At 49.1% G+C, this 25,673-nt stretch overlaps 3 protein-coding genes across 11 annotated transcripts in view; 1 reads left to right on the forward strand and 2 right to left on the reverse strand.

The window, feature by feature from the left end:
• The first annotated feature begins 4,413 nt into the window (after window positions 1-4,413).
• The window catches only part of LOC125161683 (prolactin regulatory element-binding protein), a 28,512-nt gene continuing 7,252 nt past the window's right edge, over window positions 4,414-25,673 (forward strand). Inside the window, exons 1-9 of one of the 6 annotated variants that reach the window (XM_047851503.1) lie at window positions 4,419-4,780; window positions 5,378-5,570; window positions 5,757-5,977; window positions 6,159-6,239; window positions 6,339-6,463; window positions 6,663-6,836; window positions 6,980-7,052; window positions 7,242-7,401; window positions 7,574-8,258. In XM_047851503.1, coding sequence (XP_047707459.1) covers window positions 4,646-4,780; window positions 5,378-5,570; window positions 5,757-5,977; window positions 6,159-6,239; window positions 6,339-6,463; window positions 6,663-6,836; window positions 6,980-7,052; window positions 7,242-7,401; window positions 7,574-7,668 — 1,257 coding nt within the window. In that variant the 5' untranslated portion in view covers window positions 4,419-4,645 and the 3' untranslated portion in view covers window positions 7,669-8,258. Of the gene's footprint in view, window positions 4,781-5,377; window positions 5,571-5,756; window positions 5,978-6,158; window positions 6,240-6,338; window positions 6,464-6,662; window positions 6,837-6,979; window positions 7,053-7,241; window positions 7,402-7,573; window positions 8,259-14,078; window positions 14,230-18,521; window positions 18,673-25,673 lie in introns of those variants that run through there. The other 5 variants (XM_047851507.1, XM_047851502.1, XM_047851505.1 and 2 more) reach the window with 5 other exon arrangements.
• Window positions 8,278-13,996, reverse strand: ABHD1 (abhydrolase domain containing 1). Its single transcript, XM_047851527.1, has 9 exons — window positions 13,743-13,996; window positions 10,439-10,599; window positions 9,914-10,096; window positions 9,671-9,716; window positions 9,386-9,498; window positions 9,087-9,260; window positions 8,877-8,925; window positions 8,614-8,779; window positions 8,278-8,489 (listed from the first exon to the last, which is right to left on the reverse strand). The coding sequence occupies exons 1-9, from the start codon at window positions 13,854-13,856 to the stop codon at window positions 8,278-8,280; spliced, it is 1,218 nt and encodes a 405-aa protein (XP_047707483.1). The 5' UTR covers window positions 13,857-13,996.
• Window positions 10,262-25,673, reverse strand: part of KHK (ketohexokinase) — a 35,451-nt gene continuing 20,039 nt past the window's right edge. For 3 of the 4 annotated variants that reach the window (XR_007150725.1, XM_047851522.1, XM_047851518.1), the window contains one exon: window positions 20,922-21,395. Coding sequence is in view for 2 of the 4 variants with exons in the window: in XM_047851522.1 (XP_047707478.1) it covers window positions 21,294-21,395 (102 nt within the window). In the remaining 2 variants the exon portion in view is untranslated. Of the gene's footprint in view, window positions 10,600-20,921; window positions 21,396-25,673 lie in introns of those variants that run through there. The other variant, XR_007150722.1, reaches the window with a different exon arrangement.

The following is a 25,673-nucleotide window of genomic DNA, read 5'->3' on the forward strand; positions in this document are numbered from 1 at the left end:
CTGTTGTTGCCTGAGTTGTTCATGTTAGCCATTCTGACAAGTGTGAGGTGGTGTCTCTTTGTGGTTTTGATTTGTATTTCCCTGATGATGAGTGATGTGGAGCATTTTTTCATGTGTCGGTTGGCCACCTGGATGTCTTCTTTGGAGAAGTGTCTACTCCTGTCTCTTGCCCATTTCTTCACTGGACTATTTGTTTTTGGGTGTTGAGTTTGGTAAGTTCTTTGTAGATTTTGGATACTAACCCTTTATCTGATATGTCGTTTGCAAATATCTTCTCCCATTCCTTCGATTGCCTTTTAGTTTTGCTGATTGTTTCCTTCACTGTGCAGAAGTTTTTGACTTTGATGAGGTCCCAATAGTTAATTTTTGCTTTGGTTTCCCTTGCCTCCAGAGACGTGTTGAGTAAGAAGTTGCTGCGGCCAAGGTCAAAGCAGTTTTTGCCTGCTTTCTCCTCTAGGATTTTGATGGCTTCCTGTCTTACCTTTAGGTCTTTCATCTGTTTTGAGTTTCTTTTTGTGTGTGGTGTAAGAAAGTGGTCCGGGTTCATTTTTCTGCATGTCGCTGTCTGGTTTTTCTAGCACCATTTCCTGAAGTGACTGTCTTTATTCCATTGGATATTCTTTCCTGCTTTGTCAAAGATTTGTTGGCCATATGTTTGTGGGTCCATTTCTGGCTTCTCTATTCTGTTCCATTCATCTGAGTGTTCTTGTGCCAGTACCATACTGTCTTGATAATTACAGCTTTGTAATACAGCTTGAAGTCCGCGATTGTGATGCCTCCTGCTTTGGTTTTCTTTTTCAAGATTGTTTTGGCTATTTGGGGTCTTTTCTGGTTCCATACAAATTTTAGGATTGTTTGTTCTAGTTGTGTGAAGAACGCTGGTATTATTTTGATAGGGATTGCATTGAGTATGTAGATTGCTTTGGGTAGTATTGACATTTTAACAATATTTGTTCTCCCTATCCAGGAGCATAGAATCTTTTTCCCCTTTGTGTGTGTGTGTGTGTGTGTGTGTGTGTGTGTGTGTCTCTTCTTCAATTTCTTTCATAAGCTTTCTATAGTTTTCAGTGTATAGATTTTTCACCTCTTTGGTTAGATTTATTCCTAGGTATTTTATGGGTTTTGGTGCAATTGTAAATTGGATCAATTCTTTGATTTCTCTTTCTATTGCTTCATTATTGGTGTATAGGAATACAACCGATTTCTGTGCATTGATTTTATATCCTGCAACTTTGCTGAATTCATGGATCAGTTCTAGCAGTTTTTTGGTGGAATCTTTTGGGTTTTCCATACAGGGTATTATGTCATCTGCAAAGAGTGAAAGTTTGACCTCCTTCTGGCTGATTTGGATGTCTTTTATTTCTTTGTGTTGTCTGATTGCTGAAGCTAAGGCTTCCAATACTATCTTGAATAACAGTGTCGAGAGTGGACATCCCTGTCTTGTTCCCGGCCTTAGGGGGAAACCTCTCAGTTTTTGTCCATTAAGGATGATATTAGTGGTGGGTCTTTCATACATGGCTTTTATGATCTTGAGGTATGATCCTTCTATCCCTACTTTCTTGAGGGTTTTTATCAAGAAAGGATATTGTATTTTGTGAAATGCTTTCTCTACATCTATTGAGAGGGTCATGTGGTTCTTGTCCTTTCTTTTATTGATGTGATGTATCACATTGATTGTTTTGTGGATATTGAATCAGCCCTGAATCCCAGGTATAAATCCCACTTGGTCATGATGAATAATTAAAAAAAAAATTTTTTTTAATATTTATTCATTTTTGAGAGAGAGAGAGAGAGAGAGAGAGAGAGAGACAGAGCATGAACAGGGGAGGGGCAGAGAGAGAGGGAGACACAGAATCGGAAGCAGAATCCAGGCTCTGAGCCATCAGCCCAGAGCCTGAGGCGGGGCTCAAACTCACGGACCACGAGATCGCGACCTGAGCTGAAGTCGGACGCTCAACTGACTGAGTCACCCAGGCGCCCCGAATAATTTTTTTAATGTATTGTTGCATTGTCTGTTACATTCTTGAGAGGAATCTTAGGCCCAACGGGGTTTACTGTGGTCAGACCCTCCCAGCATTGATCCAAAATATATGTTTTTCCCCATCCAGGGACCTCAGGTCCTAATCTTTCTCTCTCTGCCTATTTTATCCTATCTTTCCTTATCATATTAGGCTAACAAGGATTCATACTGGAGCACCTGGGTAGCTCAGTTGGTTAAGCATCCAATTTCAGCTCAAGTCATGATCTCACAGTTCATGGGTTCAAGCCTCAGATAGGGCCCTGCACTGACAGCTCAGAGCCTCAAGCCTGCTTCAGATTCTGTGTTTCCTTCTCTCTCTGCCCCTCCCCCACTTGTGCTTGCTCTCTCTCTCTCAAAAATAAAGCAATAAACATCACACACACACACACACACACACACACACACACACACATGCTTAGGCAGCCAGGGGAGCAGCAGGAGGTGTCTCCTTGAAGGGATGGACATTCCTAGGGTTCACTTGAAGAGAAACATTAAGAGTCCTCATGTTGAAGATCAGAAACCCAAGTGGTCCCCCTCAGGAAGGTGGGATGTCAGGCAGAAAAGAGACTTACCCTGCCTGGGAGCCAAGTCACCTCCCTCTGAGGGTGTCAGCGTAGAGCAATCCCCATTCCCAAACCCCTGAATGCATGTGAGAAATAAGGCCACTGACCCAATCAAAGGAGGGACGTGGAGACTCGGAGCACAGTGAAGCGAGGATTTAATCAACATTCTTGCAAGAGCGGGTGTGTGATGGACGGGCACATCTGGTGTAGTTACAGCAAACAATTTATTTCCTAGCGTGCAAGTCCCTCCTGATTCCTCATTGGCGGAGTACAATGGAGGTTACAGCCTTACCCAGACTTTGCCTATGCCCACGTAAGGCAAAAAGTAGTCTGTTTGGAACATATGTACATTTCATGAGGTGACGCAGAGACTTTCAGTCCCTCCTTTGTTCTTTGGCGCATGCTCTCGCAAAGCCTTTGGAAAATAAGCCCGCAAAACGGAGAGGGTTAGAAGAATCAGGAAGTGAAGTGTCTAAGGGTTTGAGGCTCCATGGGGGGAGGGGGAGTTCATATAGATTTCCAATAGGTTGTAAGCCTACTGGTAACTAGACAGCTCAGCTCTTATTTGGTATTTCTGAAAATGAATCGTCTCCCTTGTCACAGAGCTGCAAGCATGGCCGGTTCTCACATCCGCCAACCACAGAGGTGAGGTGATTTGTTAAGGTAAATAGTGGTTTCCTCACACTAGGAAGCAGTGGATTCCGAGTTTGAAGCCAATTTTACTTTAAAGTCCATGCTGCCTCCATGAAAAGGCAAGAGACACAGTTCAAGTTCCCAAATGTGAAATTTCCAAAGTGTGTGACCTGGGACACATCACTTCCTCTCTGGGGTAAAAGGTAAAGGCTGCACTTGTGTATTGGTGTAGGAAACAAAGGCAAAAGAAAAAATTACATTTCCTTACAACTTTGACAATTCCTTGAGACAGGCAGAGTGACCTCTGGAAACTCAACTGCCTCCATGTTGACACTTTGCTAAGGGCAAAAGTCAGTCTTAGCTTAACATTGTCCCGCCCCTCTAGGATCCTGTAGATCTAATTTAACATATAAAAATTCCTTTGGAATCTTTATCTCTACCCCTCAAGATACATGTTGGCAATCATGCTCCAAGCATATGGCCCACTGATATACATCTGAAGCATCCGTGACTGAGGTTTTACTGACCAGTAATAAATGACGTTTTCCTAACAACAGCCAGCCCCCTCAGGGTCCTGGAAACCTAGCTTCCAAAATACCTTGGAGGCTTACGCTGTCCCTAACCACCTCTCAACTTGAAAGTATATCATCAGTCACCCCTCACAGCGCCAGTGCAGCTCTTTCTGCCCAAGGGTCCTGTCCCGGGCTTCAATAAAACCACCTTTTTGCACCAAAGACGTCTCAAGAATTCTTTCTTGGTCATCCGCTCTGACACCCCCCCCCCCACTTCCACATCAGGTATCACTCCTGAAATGGGGACAACCCTAATCCAAGATTTTTTTTTTTTTTTTAAGATTTTATTTTTAAGTAATCTCTACGCCCAAGGTGGGGCTCGAATTGACAACACAGAGATCAAGGGAAGCATGCCCTGGGACTGACAGCCAGGAGCATCCAAGGATTTCTTTCTGTAAAGGTTTATTAGACTCTTTTAACCTTTATTAGCTCCCCTCCTCCCCCCAGAATCACCAAGCACATCCCCTGGAAGGGGAGCCTGCCTCTTTGACCCCACGCAAACACGACGGAGACTCACGACCCAGGCGGACAGAATCTTGGCGCGGGGCTTGCGTCATCCCGATGCCCGCTAGTGCTGACGCGTATTGGCGGGCCTGCGCCTGCGCAAGGAGAGCCCAGGGCTAAGTGCGCGTGCGCACTGCGCGTTCACCGGACAGGGTTAAGACCGCTCGGAGCGAAGATATGGATTCCTGAGTGTGATGAAGAGTTTTGCCAACTCCGAGGGAGCGAGGGAGCAGTCGAGAATCCTCCTGGCGGCTACGGGATCAAGTTGAATCGCGGCAGGGCGAGTGGTCGAAAGCCGGGCGTGGCATGTCCCGGGTGCCCCGGTGCGGACAGTGAAGCGCGCGGCGAGCAGGATGGGCCGGCGCCGGGCGCCCGAGCTGTACCGGGCCCCGTTCCCGTTGTACGCGCTTCAGGTCGACCCCAGCGCGGGGCTGCTCATCGCTGCGGGCGGAGGAGGCGCTGCCAAGACGGGCATAAAGAATGGCGTGGTGAGAGCTCAGGGCCACTGGGGCCGGTCACGGCACGGGCGACGGGGGTAAGGGGCCTTGGGGGTGGGCTGTACCTCCGGCTGCACACTAGCGGCATTTCTAGCTTGCCCCCTCCCCGGTGGAAAGCCCGGCGCCCTGGCGGGAATTTCACCTGAGAACTTACCACGAATCGTAAAGTGGAGTAAAAACAGCACACGACACCGCTTAGGCAGGAACGCTTCAACTCAACCTCACAGGCGGCTCCAGGGGTCTTATCCTGGTCTTTTCTGGGGAGATCGCATAGAGCTGTGTCTCTGCTCTCTAGCAGCGGCAAGAGTGCTGCATTTGGTCTTTAGGCAAGGGTTCTTCACTCTTCTGAGGATTACCCAATTATTTTGTAAACTGGAGGTATTAATCCCAACCCTCCTTGCTGTACAGATTTGTGAGGTTCCAAAGAAAGAAAGAAAAGGAAAGAAGCAAGCAGGCTGGGAAAAGCCTTTTAAGTAGAAAGTGTAGTAAGCAAAGAGATAGGGCTTTAGACTATAGGATGTAAGGTTGTCCTTGAGGTGCTCTCTGGGCGCCCCTGAACCTTGCTCACCCTGGTTCCCTCTTCCACAGCACTTTCTGCAGCTAGAACAAATTAATGGGCGCCTGAGCGCCTCTTTGCTACACTCTCATGACACAGAGACACGGGCTACCATGAACTTGGCGCTGGCTGGTAACATCCTTGCTGCAGGGCAGGATGCCCACTGTCAGCTTCTGCGCTTCCAGACCCATCAGCAGAAGGACAAAAACAAGACAGAGAAGGCAGGTGAGAAGCTCCCTCTTTAGCTTTGGGGTAAGGGTTAAATGAGTAAGATCACTTATTTTGGTTCCAAAAAAAGGGGTTGGAAGTGGGTTATGGTAGCAGGCAAGAAGCTGGATGTTCACTACTAGGGAGGGGGCAAGTACTACTTATTATAGGGCCCTGAAACCTGGCAGACTCTTTGTATTTCAGGTTGCAAGGAACAGGGGCCACGACAGAGGAAGGGGGCAGCCCCAGTAGAGAAGAAGTCTGGAGCTGAAACCCACCAGGAGGGGGTAGAACTCAGTGTAGAGAATTTGCAAGCGGTGCAGACAGACTTCAGCCCTGATCCGTTGCAAAAAGTTGTATGCTTCAACCATGATAACACCCTGCTCGCCACTGGAGGGACGGATGGCTACGTTCGTATCTGGAAGGTGTGGTTTTGTGGATTAGAGGATGAGTGTCAGTAGCAGCAAGGTCAGATTGTGATGAACTGATCATGGGTTCTGGGAAACTTGAGTGGAGCCTGTACTGAGTGGCAGAAAAAAAGAAGGGTGGGGATCATTGCACCCTTGCTGGGTACCTAGGGTAACCATGATGGTGGTTTGGTCGCAGGTACCCAGCCTAGAGAAAGTTCTGGAGTTCAGAGCCCATGAAGGAGAGATTGAGGACCTGGCTTTGGGGCCTGATGGCAAGGTGAGGAAGTGAGAGTGTCAAAAAAGTAGGTGATTATGCTGCTTGTCCAGTAAGTGGATCCCCTAACTGTCCATCCTTGGAATCTTGATTCCTGACTAGTTGGTAACTGTGGGCTGGGACCTTAAGGCCTCCGTGTGGCAGAAGGATCAGCTGGTGACACAGCTGCACTGGCAAGAGAACGGACCCACCTTTTCTAACACGCCTTACCGCTACCAGGCCTGCAGGTGTGAGACCCCAGAGGGTAGCTAAAAGAGGCACAGCCTAGATGTGGTGGGGGAGAGGGAAGAGACTGGGGGGAAGCTGGGGAGGATTGTAGCCTTGGTGGGTGTTACCCCAGGCCTGACCAGGGTGCAGGAGGGCACAAACCTCTGAGAAGGGCTGAGCAGGCCCCAGGAGCTGAATATCCTCTCACCTGGCCCCCAGGTTTGGGCAGGTTCCAGACCAGCCTGCCAGGCTGCGACTCTTCACAGTGCAGATTCCCCACAAGCGTCTGCGCCAGCCCCCACCCTGCTACCTCACAGCCTGGGATGGCTCCACCTTCTTGCCCCTTCGGACTAAGTCCTGCGGCCATGAAGTCATCTCCTGCCTTAGTGTCAGGTGTGAGACAGTGGTGACTTGGCTGGTTGTGGGGTGCCTGGGGGAGCTTGGAAAGATGTCCTGTCTGAGGCTCTGAAGAGTACTATTGGTGAATGTTGCTGCATAGGTCCCCGGGACAGTGAGCACTTTATTTTTTGTTGCAGTGAATCGGGCACCTTCCTAGGCCTGGGCACAGTCACTGGCTCTGTTGCCATCTACATAGCTTTCTCTCTCCAGGTAATGGGTAAAGGTGGGCACAGCCCTGAGGGCTCTTTGGGGTGGGGACTCTGGGCCTGCTCGAACCTAAGTGTGTAGGAAGGGTCTGGCCCAGCTCTAGAGGAAAAGCCATCTGGGGACAGGGAGATTGTTTTCCAGGGGAATGTTCTGAACAGGGCCATCCTTCAATAGTTCTTCTCCTGTCTCCAGCGCCTCTATTATGTGAGGGAGGCTCATGGCATTGTCGTGACAGATGTGGCCTTTCTACCTGAGAAGGGTCGTGGTCCAGAGCTCCTTGGCTTCCATGAAACTGCCCTGTTCTCTGTGGCTGTGGATAGTCGTTGCCAGCTGCACTTGCTGCCCTCACGGAGTGAGTCATTGGGATGGGGGTGGGTACCGCCCTACCTCTAGCTATAGCAAAAACTTGCCCCTTGGAGAATGGGCCGCTTGTTTGTAGCCATCTGTCCCCTTCTTGAATGGTTTTGTTCTTAGGGCTGTGAAGCCCCTTTGCCTGCTGACTTCTTCCCTTACCCCTCCTGCAGGGAGTATTCCTGTGTGGCTGCTGCTCCTGCTATGTGTTGGACTTATTGTTATGACCATCCTGCTGCTCCAGAGTGTCTTTCCAGGTTTTCTTTAGCCTTTCTGCTCTTAGGGAATCAGGGGCCTGGACATTACTACCTTCTAGAACAGAGTGGAGGCCTGAACCCCATTGCTCATTCCACCTGAATCCATAGTTGGCGTTCCTCTGATGAGACTGACAGGCGCTGCCTGCCCTGCCCACTTAAAGCTTGGCTGTGGCCCTGTGAGAACCCTTCATTCTTCATCCGTGGATCCTCCCAGGACAGTGGTATCTGAAGGCCAGGCCACACCACCTGCATTCTTCCTCTGCCTGCCAGAGGCTCCAAAGTTGAGCTTGTCCTTTCTCCAGAAATATGTGAGGATGCCCAAGAACCTGGAGGTACTGCTGTCTATCACTTGGTCTTCACGTGAACCCCTGGCGTTTGCTGAAGCAAGCACTGGCCTGGGACTTGCCGTTAGGGAAGGAAGGGGCAGAAGGAAGACCCAGGCAGTAATCTCTGGGTCCAGCCAGGTAGCTCCAAGCCAGCCAGGCGACATATACAATAAGTTCCTGGATGGTCTTCCCTACCCTTGAGAAAAGGGAAAATGAACCTCAGCACATTCAGCAGGAAAAGTTGATATTTAATAAACAAGCAAAGACTGAACTGAGACCCTAGTGGTACTCCTGTCAGTTCTTGCCTCCCTCAGAAGGTGAGAGATCCCTGAGGTTGAGCAGCGACACTGGGTGCTGGAAGATGGCTTTGGCATACTGATGCAAGAGGCGGTTCATGTAGCTGTGCTGCCAGGGGAACAGCCCTTCCAGGAAGCCAATGTGGCCACCCCGGGCTGTGATGAGCAGTGCAACATGGGGAGAGTGTTGGGCAGCCTGTACGGGAAGGGCTTGGGGAGGGGTTAGAGAGGAGGTCAGGAACTGGCCTTTTCTGAGAGCCCAGTCTCTCTCCCCTTGCACCTCACCACCTGTTTTCCCCAGGGCCTGTAAAGCATCCAGATTCAGGGTGCTCACCGTGGACTGGGGAGAAGGGGTCATCAGCTGCATTGAGGCAGAGCACAGGGGTCTGGATGGCATCTACCTTGGTTCTTGGGCTTGCTGCTTGGTAGTAGGTAACACAGTCTTGATATCCAAAAGCCACAGCTGTGTAGCGCTCATCAAACTGGCGGATTGTGCGGGCCTGCATGTGGTAGAGGGTGGGGTACGCTAGCATGAGGATAGGGAATAAGAAGATACTGAATAATTTTGGGTAGGGGGTGGTGGTTGAAAGACTCTACCTGTAGCACAAAGTCTACGTTCACCACCTTTTCCATCACCTTCCTATTTCTGCAAAAGAGTTCATAGAGGTGTGACTCTCCTGGACCTGACCCTATCGTATCTCATGAATAAGCAAACCCAGTTACAAAACTAGTCTGAGCACTGGGAGAACCTGGTATTTCTGCCATCCCATCCTGCCTGCTGCCCCCTCCCACTTGCCAAAACCATACCGGTTCACAATGTGACAGAGCTCGGCAGTGAGGCGCTGATTGAAGAGCAGTGAGTTGAGTGGGGTCTCCAGGGAGCGGGTGGTTTCAGAGGAATCCCAACATGCAGATAGAGTCAGTGCTGCCACCAGCCCCGAATCCTGCCCTGTTCGAGCTAGGTGGTTCAGCACTAATATCCTGAAGGATGGATCCAGGGGCCGTGAAAGAAGGGTTTGCATTAGTGAGTTGGGAAAGGGGGAGAAGACATGGGGGAGGAAACAAAGGAAGACTGGACCTTTGGGTCAAGCCCAGGCAACCTTTACCCTCCAAGAGAGATGCCCACAGCCAGCAGTGGAGCTTGGGAGTAGCGGTGCTTTATGTGGCTCACGACTGTCTCCAGATCTTCAGTGTTGCTGGCACAAAAGGCTCTGTGAGTCTGAGGCAAACCAGATAATTGGGTAGGGAGGGAGGCCCTGGCCAGAAGCAGAAAGATGGGAGGGTTCGAGAGATGGAAGGAAAATGGAAGAAGGATGGGTACGTAGAGCCCCAGGGCCAAGGATCTGTTAAGGGAGTGGGGTGAAGGGCTACGATGAGGAAAGGATACTCACCAGCAGTTCTTCCCCACGGCAGCCTCGGTTGTTAAATACAACAGCTCTGTGACACACACAGGTACGTCTCAGCCAGGCCTTTCCTAGAAGCCCCGCTCCCCTTTTGGTAGCCTTCAGGAAGACCCCAGTCAGAAGTGCCCCTCATATAGTGCTTTCTTCCCAGAGGTATCAGGGTCTTGATCGGCCTCCCTATTACAAGTTCTCAGATACCACCCACTGCCTCCGGGCTGGACCCATCCTTACCTATAACCATCCCTCAGAGCTTGGTTGACTAATTGTGAGATATAGGAGTCCTGGCTACTGCCTGTGATACCAGGAAGCAGTAATACAATGGGCTGGGTGGTGGGGTCAGGATATTGACTGCTGTTGTGCTGGCCAGCCCAGTCTAGCAGGAGCTGTCCTCCATCTGGGGTTTGGAGGACTTCGCTGTGGTTTTGGAGAAAAGGGCACACCAAGATACTATGAGGAACTCCGTGTGCTTCAGAAGGTTTACCTCTCTTCCCCACAAACAACTCCCACAACTTCCCTCCTGTATCATTTGAGGGCACACACTGTGCCCCACATTAAGACCATAACAAGGTGTAATGGGACGTAAAAGATTAAATATTACCTCACTGTTGTGCAATTAAATAGCCCTTCTGTATAACCACTCTCGTTATCCTCAACACACTGAGGTACGTGGGGCAAAAGATTACCTTCAGTTTTAAGAAGTAGACAGGATTTCCCTATAGTTGCAGCTTACTGTTCACCCGCTCTGTCCCTTCTTACCTCCGGTAAGGGACTGGAGGCCGAGACTGCAGCAAGACTCGAAAGATGGTTTGTAGCCGCCCCTCAAAACACCACAGCGTAGGGTAGAAAGTCTCCAGAGTGATCGGACAGTGTTGCTCCAGGAGGGCCAGAAACCGGGGCCCAGTCACCAGTTGAGGCCTCTATAACCACAACAGTCTACCTCACTCCCCTGGATTTTGCACAGCCAGTGAGGCACCTGACACCAGAGCAACCCCTCTCCAGAGGCTGGCCTCTGGGGGTGAGAGACCTAACATACCTTAGCCTGGAATGGCCAAGTCACCTCTGTTTATAATAGAGTCCAGCTGGAGCCCCAAAGAACTCCAGTCCTGGAGGGCAACCTCCGGCACGGACTCAACTGACCTGGAACCAGGGCTGGGAACTGCTGCAGCTGACTGAGTGCTGACTCCTCCGCTCAGGCTATCTGTGCCCCAAACCCATTTTGCAGAGAGCAGGTAATATCAACTGCCCAGCTGAGTCCTTGCGGAAAGGGTTGGCATCCTAGTCAGAGGCTGAAGAAATGCAGTACCATTCAATCTGTGACTTCTGCTTTGCAATTGATTTACCACACTCCTCTTCCTCAGACTAGCTCCAGCCATGCTGGCTGCGCCTGATTTTAGCACCCCGTTGCCACATACTCGCGTTCCCTCCCTACCACGCGCTCACTGCTGCTTCTACCACAGCACCTCATTTTCTCGCTCATAGGACCCCTGTCGCCAGACCATACTCCAAAGGAGGAATGGTCTCGATGTGAACAGATTTTCCTCTTGTTTCATGCCAGCCAGAGGGAAGGTAACACAATGGCAGGGACAGACAAGTCAGTGGGGACTCGGCTCTGACTTTCCACCCCTCTGCTTGGTTCTTGGGTACACATCAAGTGAATGAGAGGGCTAGCCGCATAGCAGGCTTATGAAACAGGGGCATGCTGTACAAAGCCAAAAGGTCACAGTCTCAAGAAGTTTCTATTGCTGTTGCAAGCCCTAAGGAACCTGAGGACCAGATTCCTATGTCTTCTGCAGTTTTAGTACCCAAAAAAGGCTAGGTAAATTATGAACTAGAGAGGCCAAGTTGCTAGCGCAGCTGTTGAGAGATGTGACTCATAACATGGTCTTTAACCCCTGGAATAATAATGCTTGAGATTCATTGTATGCTATATGCAGGTTCTAGGCTAAGCCCAACCTTATGAGGGAGCATATTTCATAGGTGAAGAAACAGCGACTCAAAGAGTTTAAGTTGTTTGCCCAAAGTCACACAGCAAGCAAGAGGCAAAGCAGAATTCGCAATTATGATACTACCACCAATACTAGTAGGTTGAATTTGTTGAGTGCTCATGTTTCAAGCATTGTGCTAAGCACTTTACATAATTATACCCTGTGATTTTCACAATAGCTCTTTGACAGTAGATCCTGTGATCCCCCGTGGGAACAGGTTGGAATGTTGAGTAAGTTGTCAAGGGTCATGAAGCCTGCCAAAGACAGCTAGTGGCGGAACTGGAATTCAAACCCAGGTCTGACTCTAGAGCTTATGCTCTTAATCACCGTACTATATTACTTCCTAATTGCCAGGGTTTTGAGTTGTCATCAATCTGTGGAATTTTTTTTTTTTTTTAAGTTTAGTTAAAGAGAGAATGCAAGGAGGGAAGGGGAAGAGAGAGGGAGAGACAGAATCCCAAGTAGGCTCCACACTGTCAGGGCAGAGTTTGGGGCTCAAACTCAACGAACCACGAGATTATGACCTGAGCGGAGATCAAGAGTCGGACACTTAACCGACTGAGCCACCCACGTGCCCCAATTTAGGGAATTCTTGATCAAATAAGCTCAGTAGTGTAGAATAAACTAGGTCACACATTTGATTTATATGGGTTAATTTCATTTTAGCTCTAGTGAAGTATTTCTTTTTTTTTTAAATTTTTTAAACGTTTATTGATTTTTGAGACAGAAACAGAGCATGAATGGGGGAGAAACAGAGACAGAGAGAGAGGAAGACACAGAATCTGAAGCAGGCTCCAGGCTCTGAGCTGTCAGGACAGAGCCCGACGCAGGGCTTGAACTCACAGACTGCGAGATCGTGACCTGAGCCGGTCAGATGCTTAACCAACTGAGCCACGCAGGCGCCCCATAGTGAAGTATTTCTTGACTCATTCCTGAGAATTAATTAGTAATATGCCATTGGTCACTGTGGGTAAATCAATAATAGTCCATTATCATGCTGGACAATCCAAACTCCTCAGGGCTTCCAGAATGTGCTTTTTCCTGCATTGTAACCAATATTTGGAAGTTAAGGAGGGGTTTGGAGTAAAAAATGGCAGAGGTCTCTGAGTTCTTTGTGGCTGGTCCAAGCAAAGGAAAGTGTTTATTAAGGACAGCTCTGGTCTGAAATGATTGACTTTTGAAATCAGGCATATAAGGTAGGATTTATAGGGTACTGTGAGGTTTGGATTTTTGTTTTATTAAGGCAGATTTAATACATGCGAATGTAGAAAGCTCTGAAAATACAGAAAGTTTAGATAACATTTAAATTCCCTATAGATCTTTAAGGGCTTGAATCGATAGATTTTTTTTCATTAGACTCAGTTACCTAGAACAGCTTCATATATCCAGATTTTTCTGGATATATGAATTACGTATTTTGTCTAAATTTCAGTGTTCAACTTCAGTGTCCAAGTTCATCAAAATCAACCTCTTGAGACTTTACCATTGCATTATATATATGCGGAGAGCCTAGAACTTAACACAGGGCTGAATGAACAACGACAGGGTTATCCACGAGTCCTGAGCTACACAGGGAACCTCTCCCCGCCCTTAAGAGAAGCAAGGGTCTGCTAAGTGGACAGGATGGTGGGAGTCAGCCACATCTGCACAGGCCTCCGGTTCCTTTGTTCTGTGAAGTTAGTGAGAAACTCAACTCGACTGCCTTTTTAGAAGAGGAAAGCGTCTCCCTGACACCTGAGGATGCCTTCCAGCCGGCCCTTCCTCAACTGTTTGTCTCTATCATAGGGAGCAGCACCCCTCTGATGGCTGAAAGGCCCAACTGGCATGGGGAGCGTTTGGGACGCAGAGAATCTAGGCAGACAAAGAAGCAAAACTCTTCGTTAGGTGATAATAGCAAAACAGAACACTGCCGTAGCATGGCAGGGCTGGTGGTGGAATTGGGGCATCAAATTTCACCTGGGGCAGGGGGCCCAATCATGCCACCTCCCACAAAGGACTCTATCCCCTGGCTGGAAGCTGGCCCTTAGGCCCGAGTATCCTAAACCCGCCGGCCAGAGCTTTGGACCCGCACCCACCTGGGGCACACATATCCAGTAGTAGCCCAAGTAGAGGGTAGCGCCAAGACCCAAAAGCAGAGAGAAGGGTTCTGTCCAGGTGCCAGTCTGAGGGCTCTGGGAAGAGCTCAGCATCTTGGGTGGTTGGGTTCTGACTTCCCAGTTCTTGACCGGCTCCTGCACCTGGTTCTTGGCCGGGAGGCCGGCAGGTGTGCGCCGGGCCCCGCCCCTTACACGCCATTGGACAGTCTGTGCAGGGACGGCCTCCGCTGCCGGGTGGGGCCAGGGTCCGGGCCCCGCCCCGCCCACCGCCGCCGCGCTCCGCGGCGGGCGTGGCAAAGGGCGGGGCCCGGACCTCGACCGGCGCCGAGCAGAACCGAGTTGCCAGTGGTGACCTCCCTGCCCGTCGCCCGCTTCGCGCGCCTGGGCGCCTCCTGCTTCCGCCTCCCGGTGACTAGCGGTGCCGCCCCTTGCAAGGACCACCACCCTCTCCCCAGCCTCCATCTTGGTGAGACGTGTCTCCAGCGCCTTCCTCAAACTCTGCCCCCGCCACGCTAGTTAGGCAGTTTGGTTACGGTCCCCCAGTCAACCAGTCACTGACACACAGGACACAGCCACTCCTTGGTGACATCCTGCCCTTTCACACAGGGCAGCCATTCACTGTGAACTTCACATTCAGGACGTGGCCGCTCACCTTGTGACGCCCTGCAGTCCTGCAGTGTTCAGCTATTCACAGTGGACTTCCCATACTGGACACAGCCATTCACACTGTGGCATCCAGTCACATAGGTTTCAGCTATTGGGTGGATGGCATTCCACATAGAGTCACACACACACAAAGGTTAAAGTCACGTACCATCACTCTACACCGTCTTTCATAATGTCAAGTAAGTACAATAGATACGTACTCATCCCCCACTTTGTACCAGGCAGTGGGATACCCCTGGAATGCTCTTGCCTGTCGTCACTGGAATGTGGAAACGAATAAGTAATCTAATAGAGCAGTGGTCCTCAGCCGTGACTGAAGATTAGAATCATCTGGGAGTTTTGTTTTGTTTTTTAATTTGTTTAATGTTTATATTTTTGAGAGAGGGAGAGACAGAGCGTGAGCTGGGGGCAGAGGGGTGTGGTGGGCAGAGAGGGAGACACAGAATATGAAGCAGGCTTCAGGGTCTGAGCTGTCAGCCCAGAGCCCGATGTGGGACTTGAACTCATGAACCATGACATCATGACCTGAGCCAAAGTTGGCCGTTTAACTGAGCCACCAGGCGCCCTTCATCTGGGAGTTTTAAAAACAACCAGCGCCCAGGCCTCACCCCCTGCTATAGTTGGTTTGGAGAGGAGACTAGGTATCAATATAACTTAGAAGTTCTTTGGAAGATTCAAATGTGTAGTCAGGGTTGAACCCCTGCGGTAGGGCACAGGGCTAGCTAGATAGGGGAAGTACTAGCTGCAGTGAGAGCACTGAGGAGGGTGCCCGAACACCATGGGTCAGAGCAAGTGTACCCGGATGTTAAGTGATGATACATTTAAGGTGAAACCAAAAATTGAGTAGGAGTTTCCCAGGCAAGGGAGAGGTGGGAAGAGAATAGTTGTTCCAGGAGCAGAAATAGCGTAAGCAAAAGCCTGGGTGTGAGAGACTTCTTAAAGGAACCAAAAGAAATCTGGTTGTCTGGAGCATACGCGATGGTCAAGAATCAGGCTGTGAGCAGCTACACAAGGGATGTGAGAGTTTAGACTAAGGGTGGGGGAAAACCATCAAAGAATTTTACAAAGGGGTGAGCCACACGACCGGCGTTATGTTTTAGAGGAATCATTCAGGCGACTTGGAGAATGGATTGATTGGAGGAGGCTGAGAATGGAAACAGGCCAGTTAGGAGGCTGTTAACAGTACTTCAGCATGGCAGGTGGCTGCCTGGACTGGAGGAGCTTGGGAGAGGAGTGAAGATCTTTAAGACAGGAGGCAGAATGGAATAGGACTTGGTGTTTGGAGGTCAGGAGAGAAGGAGAAATCATGAAGGATGCCCAGGTTTCTGACTGTATGAGTCAGGGATGCATGGCGGTACCAGTCCCTGGGTTAAGGAAACTGGGGGAAGGGAAGGTTTGAGGAGGAAGAGGATGCGTTCTGAACTCAGACACACAGAGGTTAGGGTGCTGGTAGGTGTTCTAATTGCTTTTTCTTAGATTCTGTATTTGTCTATTTGGCATCCGTTAGTCACAGGGCCAAACTAACAGCCGAAGTTGACATTTCGTCTGCAATCCAGAGCCCATACTCTGAGCCACTTCTTTGATCTAAATCTCACACGACAAGCCAATATTTCCCCTGTCCTAAATCAACCCAGGGTCAGGTATCACATAACTAGGGACAGTCCCTATGTCCCAAAGCCTGCCTGATTACTCAAACTAGCCAATTCTAAGCTGTCTACCTTGCCCTGCCTTGCCTTTCCACTTAATAAAGGCTGTGGCCTCTGCCTTCCTCCTTGCTCCTTTCTGCCCATGACAGAAGCCCACTGGGGTTTCCCCCTGTCATCCTGTGTAGTGAGCTATGCCTGTCGTTTCCAGGATAACTGGAGCACTAAATTTTTCTTTCAATGACATTGACCTCTCCACGTTGTCACTCAGTCACCTTTATACATTAAAATCTAGGCACAAATTAGAGGATGTTCATTTCCTGAAGAGGTCTGGGGCTTGGGGCTTGGAATTTGAGGTTTGGCAGCCATCAGCATTTAAATGATATATTCGTTTTCAGGGTTGCCATAACAAAGTACCACACACTGGCTGTCTTAAACAACAGAAGTTTATTGTCTTACAGTTCTGGGGACTAGAAGTCCAACTTCAAAGTGCCAGAAAGATCGGTTCCTTCTGAGAGCTGTGAGGAAGAATCTGTCCCAGGTCTCTTCTCTGGCTTCTGGTGGTGTGCTGGCAATCTTTGGCATGTAGAAGCTTCATGGCCACAAGAACATGCTACCTGTATCTTCGCAAGATGCTTTCCCTGTGTGTGTGTGTGTGTGTGTGTGTGTGTGTGTGTGTGTTTATGTCCAAATTTGCCCTTTTTAAAATAGCTTATTTATTTATTTTGAGAGGAGAGAGAGCAAGCAGGGGACGGAAAGAGAGACAGAGAATCCCAAGCAGGCTCTGCACTGTCAGTGCATAGCCCAACCTGAGGCTCAAACTGTGAGATCATGACTTGAGCCGAGACCAAGAATCGGATGCTTAACCAACTGAGCCACTCCGGAGCCCCCAAGTTTCCCCTTTTCACGTGGACGCCAGTCAAATTGGAGTGGGGTGGGCTCACCCTACTCCAGTAGGACCTCATTTTCACTTCTTATACCTGCAGCAACCCTACTTCCAAATAAAGTCACATTCTGAGGTATTGGGGGTTAGGATGTCAACATATGACTTTTTGAGGGACTCAGTTCAACCCATAACAGATAGTGATGGAAGCAACATGAACAGACGAACACATGAACAGATAGGAGTGAGGGGAGAGCCCAGAGGAACTCTGTTGCGTAAAGAAAACTAAGAAGAAACGAGTAGAGGGAGAAGATGGTGTCGCTAGAACCAGTGTGTCCCATAATTCTCGCAGGTAGTGTCCAGCAATGTCCGCCATAGGAAGGAGGACAGAATGACTTCGATGAGAGTCAGTTGTTCTGAAAGATGCAGATTGGAAGGAGCTGAAGGAGAGGGAGACGTTGAAGATTCTGAAGAGATAAGTTATTCCTTTGAAGAACTAAGTCCTTGTGGGGTGCCTGAGCGGCTCAGTTGTTTGAGCGTCTGATTCTTGGTTTCAGGTCCGGTCATGATCTTGCAGTTTGTGATGACTGCACAGAGCCTGCTTGGATTCTCTCTCTCCCCCTCTCTCTCTGCCCCTCCCCTGCTGATGTGTGCACACTCCTGTGCTCTCTCTCTCTCTCACACACACACACACACAAAATGAAAGAAAGAAAGAAAGAAAGAAAGAAAGAAAGAAAGAAAGAAAGAAAAAGAAAGAAAGGGAGAGAGAAAGAAAGAAGGAAAGAAAGAAAGAAAGAAAAAGAAAGGGAAAATAGGAAGGAAGGAAGGAAGGAAGGAAGTCAGTCCTTGGCCCAGTGGGTGAAGATGTAGTCTGAAGCCTAGGAGGAATTGGTCATTGTGACAAAAGTAGGTGACACTCCATTTTGAGTAGGTGACACTTTGCTGGCAAATGACTGCCACCATCACCCTTAAGATGACACTTTTCCCAGCCCTCTCGCCAACCATGTCTCGTATGCAGCCGCTTCTCAGTGATGCACCTGGTCACAGCCACCCAATGACACCTTCCCTGCTAACCAGCAGTCACAGCTGTCATGTGAGCATCACAAACAACTCAGGAAAGAGTTCAACCAACTACCCTAACACATGTACCGCTACTGTCCTCTCCTGTCACACCCCCGGACAATCATTCCCACCCTGGCCATACGCTCTCAGGGCCATGTTGTCGCTCTGGATACACAGTCACACAAAATACCTCTACTGTCACAAGTGCCTCACGCACACGGCCACATCCACTAGTCACAGCCACACTAACAGTTCCGTCCTGTCTTGTACACAGGCTGGGCGCCGGCGGGCAGTGGCACCGGCAGCACCACCACAGTTAGGCACGCTTCTCCTGAACACCAGCATCACCAGCTGTCTCTCTAGAAGTCTGTCCCTGTCTCTCTCACGGAGACACGGGCACACGCGCGCACGCACACGCGCGCCGGGGCCGCGGGGAGGCAGCCCGACGCGGGCTGCGGAGGGCGGCGGCCCTGACCGCGGCCGCTGGCGCTGCGGACTCTGCCCGGGCCAGGGCGGCGGCCGGCCGGAGGGCGACGTGGAGCGGCCACGTGGAGCGGCCCGGGGGAGGGCCCGGCGGCGGCGAGCCGAGGCGCGGCCGGCGCACAGCCTCCAGCCGCCGCGAAGCCGGACCCCAGCCCTCGCCGCGCCGCCGCAGGTGGGTCCGCGCTCGGCGTCGGGCGGCCTCGCCGCGGGCCTGGCGGGCTGGGGGCCGTGGGACCGCGGGGCGGGGGCGGCCTCCGGCCTCTGGGCACCCAGGCTGCGGGCGCCGCCCCTCTGCGTCCCCGGGCGGGGGCGGCGAGGAGCGGCGGCTCCAGCCTCGGGGCACCTCCCGGGAGGAGGTTACCCCGGAGGGCGAGTAGAGGAAGGGGCTGGAGAGCGAATCCCGAGCTCTCTAGGCGTGGTGATGGGGTTTCACAGTTCCCCGGCCGCCTTTCCCCCCAGTGTCTCCTTTGTCTCTCTGACATCGTGGGAGGGAGGTTGGGGGCAGGCAGGAGTTTCATCCTCATTTGACAGATGAAGAAAAGGCGGACTGGGGAGGGACCCCAGCTGGGGCCAGCTGGAGGTGTTAGGGTGGAGACCAGCTGTCAGGTGTGGGGGACCTTTTTGGCCGTAAAGCCACTCTCTCTTCTTTTGGGGGAGGGGAGTGTCCTGGGAGGCACAGGGGGCACCAGAGGGATAAGTTAAGGGTGAGGATGTGGTTCAAAAGAACTTTGGGACAGTTAGACTCAGCCAGAAATGGGATGGATGCCCTATGAGGTGCTAGACTCCTGCCCTGGAAAGTCAAGCGGGGGCTGAATGGCCATTGACAGGGATGCTGTGGAAGAAAGCTTTGCATTGGATGGGAAGCTACCCAAGATAAAAGGCCCCTGCCACTTCCTAGATTCTCTGGAAATACTCAAAGAGCATGCGCTCGCTGCCAGTCATGTAACAGACATTATCCCACTGCATCTTCCCAGGCCCGTACAAGGCAGATACTGTTGTTCCAGGCACAGAGAGACTCAGACACCCACCTAGGCCCCAGCGACAGGACGGAGGGGCCGGGTTTGATCAGAGGTCTGACCCCAAGGCTGGGCTCCCCTCCCGTGCTCGGAGGCAAAGGCTTGAAGAAATCTGAGGCCTGAGAGTCGCTGTGACTGGGAGTGTATGAATGGGAGTGTGTGTGAAGGATGTGAGTAACTATTACATCACAACTCTTAACTATGAGTTGCAGTGGCTTTCGTGTCGTCATGAGAGTAAATTACGTTTATGAGCATCATAGTTATAGGAAACGATTAGGAACGTTTTAATTGACAGGCAGCGGTTCAATAATGGCTTTATTTCTTCTGTTGCTTACAAAAGCGTCTGTAAATGCTGAGAAATGTCTTATGTGTGGACAAGTCACATTATGCCAACCTCATCACACATTACTTGAAGTGCTGTAGCTGACTTCCTTTAAGCAATATAGGTGGGTCATCTGTACTAAAAATGCCGGTTTGAAGCATAACTCCTGAGAATATTACTTGGATTGACATTAACAGTCCACATCCAGTTATTCAAGTTTGTGACGTGAACTATCGTCAGAATGCTAAGGTTGTCAGGAGGGCCCAGGTTATTCCAGGTAGAAGGTAGAACAGCTTGGGCAAAAGCACTGTAAAGTGAAAGTGAGAGGTATTTTGGGAGCCTCTCCTCTGTTTGCAGCAGAGCATTAGTGTCATAGAGCACCAGAAGATGAGTATAAAATGGTGACCTGCTATCTATCTAATTGTAGAAGGCCTTGAAAATGCCAAGGTGAGGACTTTGGACTCTAATAGAAATAGGGTGCCACTGAAGATTTTGGAGTTCCAGCTAAGGAAGATTAGTGTGATGTGGGTATGGAGGGTCCTTTAAATGGAGAAGATACCAGAGGCAAGGGCAAGAGAGAGGCTACTGCATTAATTTGTGCAAGAAGTACTTCGTTATGCACTTAACATTCACTGTAACCCTGTGAGTTGCGTACTGTTATTATCTCCCTTGTGCAGGTAAGGTAACTGAAGTTCAGTGAGGACAGCCTGTGGTGGAGCTGGGATTTGAACCTAGGCCTGGTTGGTTCCAAAGCTCTGTTCTCTGTCCACTACACATGCTGCATAGTTACATACTTGTGATGGGTGCATACGACCGAGAGGAGGAGAGTACTGGTAATTCGTGTGGACAGGGTACATGCTTTTCAGGGCCCAGGACAAAAACAAAATTAAGAATTTCAAGATGGAGGAGTGCCTGGGTGGCTCAGTCCGTTAAACGGCTGACTCTTGATTTTGGCTCAGGTCGTGATCTTGCAGTTCATGGGTTTGAGTCCTACACTGGGCTCTGCGCTGACAGTTTCTCCCTCCCTCGCTCTCTGCCCCTCCCCCTGCTTGCACTCTCTAAATAAATAAACAAATAAATAAATAAACATTAAAAAATATATTAAAGAAAAAGAATTTCAAAACAGGGACAGCAGAGTATTACACTAAGCACAGGGCCCCTCCGAGAGCTGGGCCCCTGTGTGACTGCCCAGGTCACACGCAGTTCAGATTACTCAGACAACTTTAACAAACCGCCTCGAAACTTTGTGGCTGAAAACAATAACTTTGACTTTGCTCACGAGCGTGCCGTCTGGGCAGGGGTATGGAGACAAGCATGTTTCTGCTCCATATTCAGTGTGGGCTGGGGCACCTGGAAAGCTGGGGGTCGGAATCACCTGAAGGTTTGCTCTTTCTCCTGGATGGTCCTTGGGCTGGGGAGATGTGAGCGGCTGAAGGCCAGAACAGCCGAGGCTCCTCAGACATCTCGCTGTCTGTGGTTTCTCCAGTCTTTTCGGCGTGGTAGCTTCAGGGACGCCAGACTTCTTCCACGGCAGCTCAGGGCTTCAGACGCGCATATCTGCGTGTAGGGAGAGAGAGAGGGAGAGAGAACCAGAACCGGGTACAAGCTATGTCACCTTTGAAGACCCACACTTGCAAGTCACGTAGCATCATTTCAGCTCTTCATTAGGAGTGAGTGGCTGAGTCCAGATCATATACAAGGAAAGGCAAATTAGACTCAATCCTTTGTGGGAAGAAGTGTCAAAGAATTTGCAGACATGTTTTTTCAAACCAGCACATTTGGCCTAATGAGTGTGTACATTAGTGGGACCGGAGGGTGCTTCTCCTTTATGCCTGAGTTGCTACCCCCAGAGAGTCCTCTTTTAAAAGGCAACTCGTAGTGGATGATAACACATTAAGCCTGGATAATAGGTTTGGACAGCTCTGAGGGATTTAAATTACTTCAGTGCCTCCTGTAGGCATAGGTCCTGGCAGAAAACAGATGGGGGTGGGGGGGGTGCGGTAGTGTGGGGTATACCCACACCATCTGAGGGTATCCAGGGAGGGGTGGGGATGTGTGAAGCCACTGCAGAGCAGTCCAAGAAAACTTCTGGGGGGGAAGAAGGCATTATTGTACAGCCAGGCATGGGATTTTACAAGATATGTAAACTCTTGTGTCTATTTATTTATTTATTTATTTACTTATTTATTTATTTAAAAAAATTTTTTTTAACGTTTATTTATTTTTGAGACAGAAGGAGACAGAGCATGAACGGGGGAGGGTCAAAGAGAGGGAGACACAGAATCTGAAACAGGCTCCAGGCTGTGAGCTGTCAGCACAGAGCCCGACGCGGGGCTCGAACTCACAGACCGCGAGATCATGACCTGAGCCAAAGTTGGCCGCTTAACCGACTGAGCCACCCAGGCGCCCCAAATCTTGTGTCATTTAACCCTTACCACACCCCACGAGAGGTCCGCCTCACGTGCCACACGAGAACCCGAAACACAGAAGTCACACAGCTACTGCGTTCCAGAGCCACGATTTGGATTCAGGCAGCCTGAGGTTAGGGCCCCTTCCCTTACACTTTGGGCTGTGCCACCTATGCCTTATAATTCTGTGTTTCTCTTTCTCTTAATCATTGCTTAACATCTGTATCTTTTCCTACTTATATATTTGCAAGCTTTAAGAAAAAAAAAAGGAATAAGTACTTCTCCTTCATACTCTCATCTCACTTATAAGAGTGCCTCACATATAGTAGGTGCTCAATAAATATTGAAGAACCAAATACACTTTATCTTCATTCTACAAACTTAGTATTTATACTTGCCTTCCCTACAGATGCTCACGCTCCTGGCCTTTGTCATGAAAAGTCTTTGACATCTGGTGCTACCCATGCTGTCCTCTGTGGCATCTGGTCCCAGGATCTATACTTTCTGGCATTCTCCGTCTGGCCTCTTTTGGCCAGCTGGCCCTCTCAGCCATTATGTGCCTCTCCTTCCGCCTTAGAGAACCCTCAGCTGAACCTTGCCGTCACCACCCCCAAAACCCAGCAGCACTCTGGATACCAGACCCCTTCACCTATATCGTCCTTCAGCCATTGTTTCCTGGGTGCTCCGGTGCCCTGCGGGCAGGACCTTCCCTCTAACCCTCCTGGCTAAGGCACACATCCCTGCAGTTCTTGCATTTCCACTCAGTCTCCATGGACTTTCTGTTGAGATTTCTGTCTTGAACCCCCTGTTGCAGTAGGCAGCGGTGTTGAAACCCTACTTGCCTCCAGTCCTCACCTGTCCCACTGCACTTGACTTACCATGTCCTTCGTGATACAGCAGTTTAAACCCTTGATATATTCAAATCTGTCTATTTTTTCCTTTAAGACTTATGAGTTTGTAGTATTTACATTTTTTTATGTTTACTTTTGAGAGAGAGTGCGCGCACGCGAAAGCTGGGGAGGGACAGAGAGAGGGGAACAGAGGATCTGAAGCAGGCTCTGTAGAGAGCCCTATGCGAGGTTCAAACTAACCTCGTGAGATCATGACCTGAGCCGAAGTTGGATGCTTAACCGACTGAGCCACCCAGGCGCCCCAGTATTTATCATTTTTTATTGCTCCGTCTTATAATGAGATTCGCTTAGCCATTGCTTAAATGTTAGACAATGTCAGGTTGTTTGTTTCTTTGACTAATATTTATAGCACAGTTATAGATATCTTTGTAGTTTCTTTTTCCATTTGAGTTCTTCCCTATGTAATCCTCAGGATGGTGTTATTGGGTCAGAGTTTCATGGCAATGAATACTTATTTGCAGATTACCTCTCTAGAAACGTTTCAGGTTTGTAGTCCCTCAAGTGATATAGGTTAATCCTCACTGATTCAAATTATGTAATGGTTATAGGACTATTAAGATTTGCTATTTCCTTTTCCATCAGTTTTGCTACTAAGTTTTTCTAGGAAATTAGCTCTATCCTCTAAGAAGTTTTCAAATCTCTGCTGTTTCTATAGTTATGTCCCCATTTTCATTTTATTTGTACCTTTTCTCTTTGTTCTTAATGCGAATTGTCAGAGGTTTGTCTATTGAATTAGTCCCTTTTTAAATTTATTTATTTATTTTTTATTTTTTATTTTAGAGAGGGGGAGCAGAGGGAGAGAGGGAGAGAATCTTAAGCAGGCTCCATGCTCAGCATTCAGCCCAAATCAGGGCTCGATCCCACAACCCTAGGATCATGACCTGAGCCAAAACTAAGAGTCAGAAGCTCAACTAACTGAGCCACCCAAGTGCCCCTGTATTAGTCCTTTTAAAGAAACACCAGTGATGGGGCGCCTGGGAGGCTCAGTCAGTTGAGCTTCCGACCTGGGAATGATCTCACTGTTCATGAGTTCGAGCCCCACGTGGGGCTCAGCACTGACCACTCAGAGCCTGGAGCCTGCTTCGGATTCTGTGTCTCCCTCTCTTTCTCTGCCCCTCCCCCGCTCAGGCACTGTCTGTCACCCTCTCTCAAAAATAAGTAAATAAATAAATAAATAAATAAATAAATATTAAAAATTATTAAAAAATAGAAAAGAAACACCAGTATTTGGCTTTGCTGCTCTTCTCTATCGTGTTCCTAATTTCTGCCATCTTTTATTACTTTATTTCTTAGTTTATTCTGTTTTACTAGCTTGTTGAGTTGGAAGGTTTAACTCATTAACTTTTAGTCCTTTCTTCTAATATACACTTTGAAGTCAATCCATTTTCCCTCTGATACCACTTTGATTACCTATCTTGTTTTCATGCATATCCTCCCAGTATTATCCAATTCTAAGTATTTAACAGTTTCCATTATGATTTTCTTCTTTGATCCACATACAAGTATGACTTCTAGATTTCCATATACGTGAGATTTTTTACATAATTTTTGTTATTGCTTTCTAATGTAATTGTATGTTAGGCATATAATACAGGGTGAGGCAGATTCTTTTTCTTTTTCCTCTAACGTTTATTTTTAAGACAGAGAGAGACAGAGCATGAACGGGGGAGGGTCAGAGAGAGAGGGAGGCACAGAATCTGAAACAGGCTCTAGGCTCTGAGCTGTCAGCACAGAACCTGACCCGGGGCTCGAACTCACAGACCGCGAAATCATGACCTGAGCCGAAGTCGGACGCTTAACCGACTGAGCCACCCAGGCGCCCCAGGCATATACTTTTTTAATGTTTATTTATTTTTTGAGAGAGAGAGAGACAGAGTGTGAGCAGGGGAGGGGCAGAGAGAGAGAGGGAGACACAGAATCTGAAGCAGGCTCCAGGCTCCAAGCTGTCAGCACAGAGCCCGATGCGGGGCTCGAATTCACAAGCTGTGAGATCACGACCTGAGCTGAAGTCAGCCGCCCAACTGACTGAGCCCCCCAGGCGCCCCCATTTAGCCCAGGCATATTAAATGTTTTATTCAATCTTCTACATTCTTACTAATGTGTAGTCTGCTTAATCTTTCAAATACTAAATGAGATATGTTAAATTCTCTACCATGATGGCAGATTCGACTTTTCTCCTTGTAGTTCTGCCTGTTTTTTTTTTTTAAAGGCTTTATTTTTTTAGCGCAGTTTTAGGTCCACAGCAAAATTGAGAGGGAAGTATAGAGATTTCCTATATACCTCCCCCCTTCAGCCCCTCATGCACAACTCCCTCATTATCAACATTCCAGACCAGAGAGTCCAATTTTTATGACGGTTGAGCCTGCATTGACACATCATCACTCAAAGTCCATAGTTTACGTTAGGGTTCACTCCTGGTGGTGTACATTCTGTGGGTTTGGATAAATGTATAATGACATGTGTCTGTCATGATGGGATCATACAGAGTAGTTTCACTGCCCTAAAAATCTTCTGTG

This window comes from Prionailurus viverrinus, chromosome A3, assembly GCF_022837055.1.
Source record: "Prionailurus viverrinus isolate Anna chromosome A3, UM_Priviv_1.0, whole genome shotgun sequence".
Lineage (NCBI taxonomy): Eukaryota > Metazoa > Chordata > Mammalia > Carnivora > Felidae > Prionailurus > Prionailurus viverrinus.

Coding starts and splice junctions, on each gene's coding strand:
- ABHD1 (XM_047851527.1), bottom strand. CDS start 13,856: ATGCTGAGCTCTTCCCAGAGCCCTCAGACTGGCACCTGGACAGAACCC. Junction 10,600..13,742: donor ACTGGATATGTGTGCCCCAG/GTGGGTGCGGGT, acceptor TTGTGGTTATAG/AGGCCTCAACTGGTGACTGG. Junction 9,499..9,670: donor GCCGTGGGGAAGAACTGCTG/GTGAGTATCCTT, acceptor GGTTTGCCTCAG/ACTCACAGAGCCTTTTGTGC.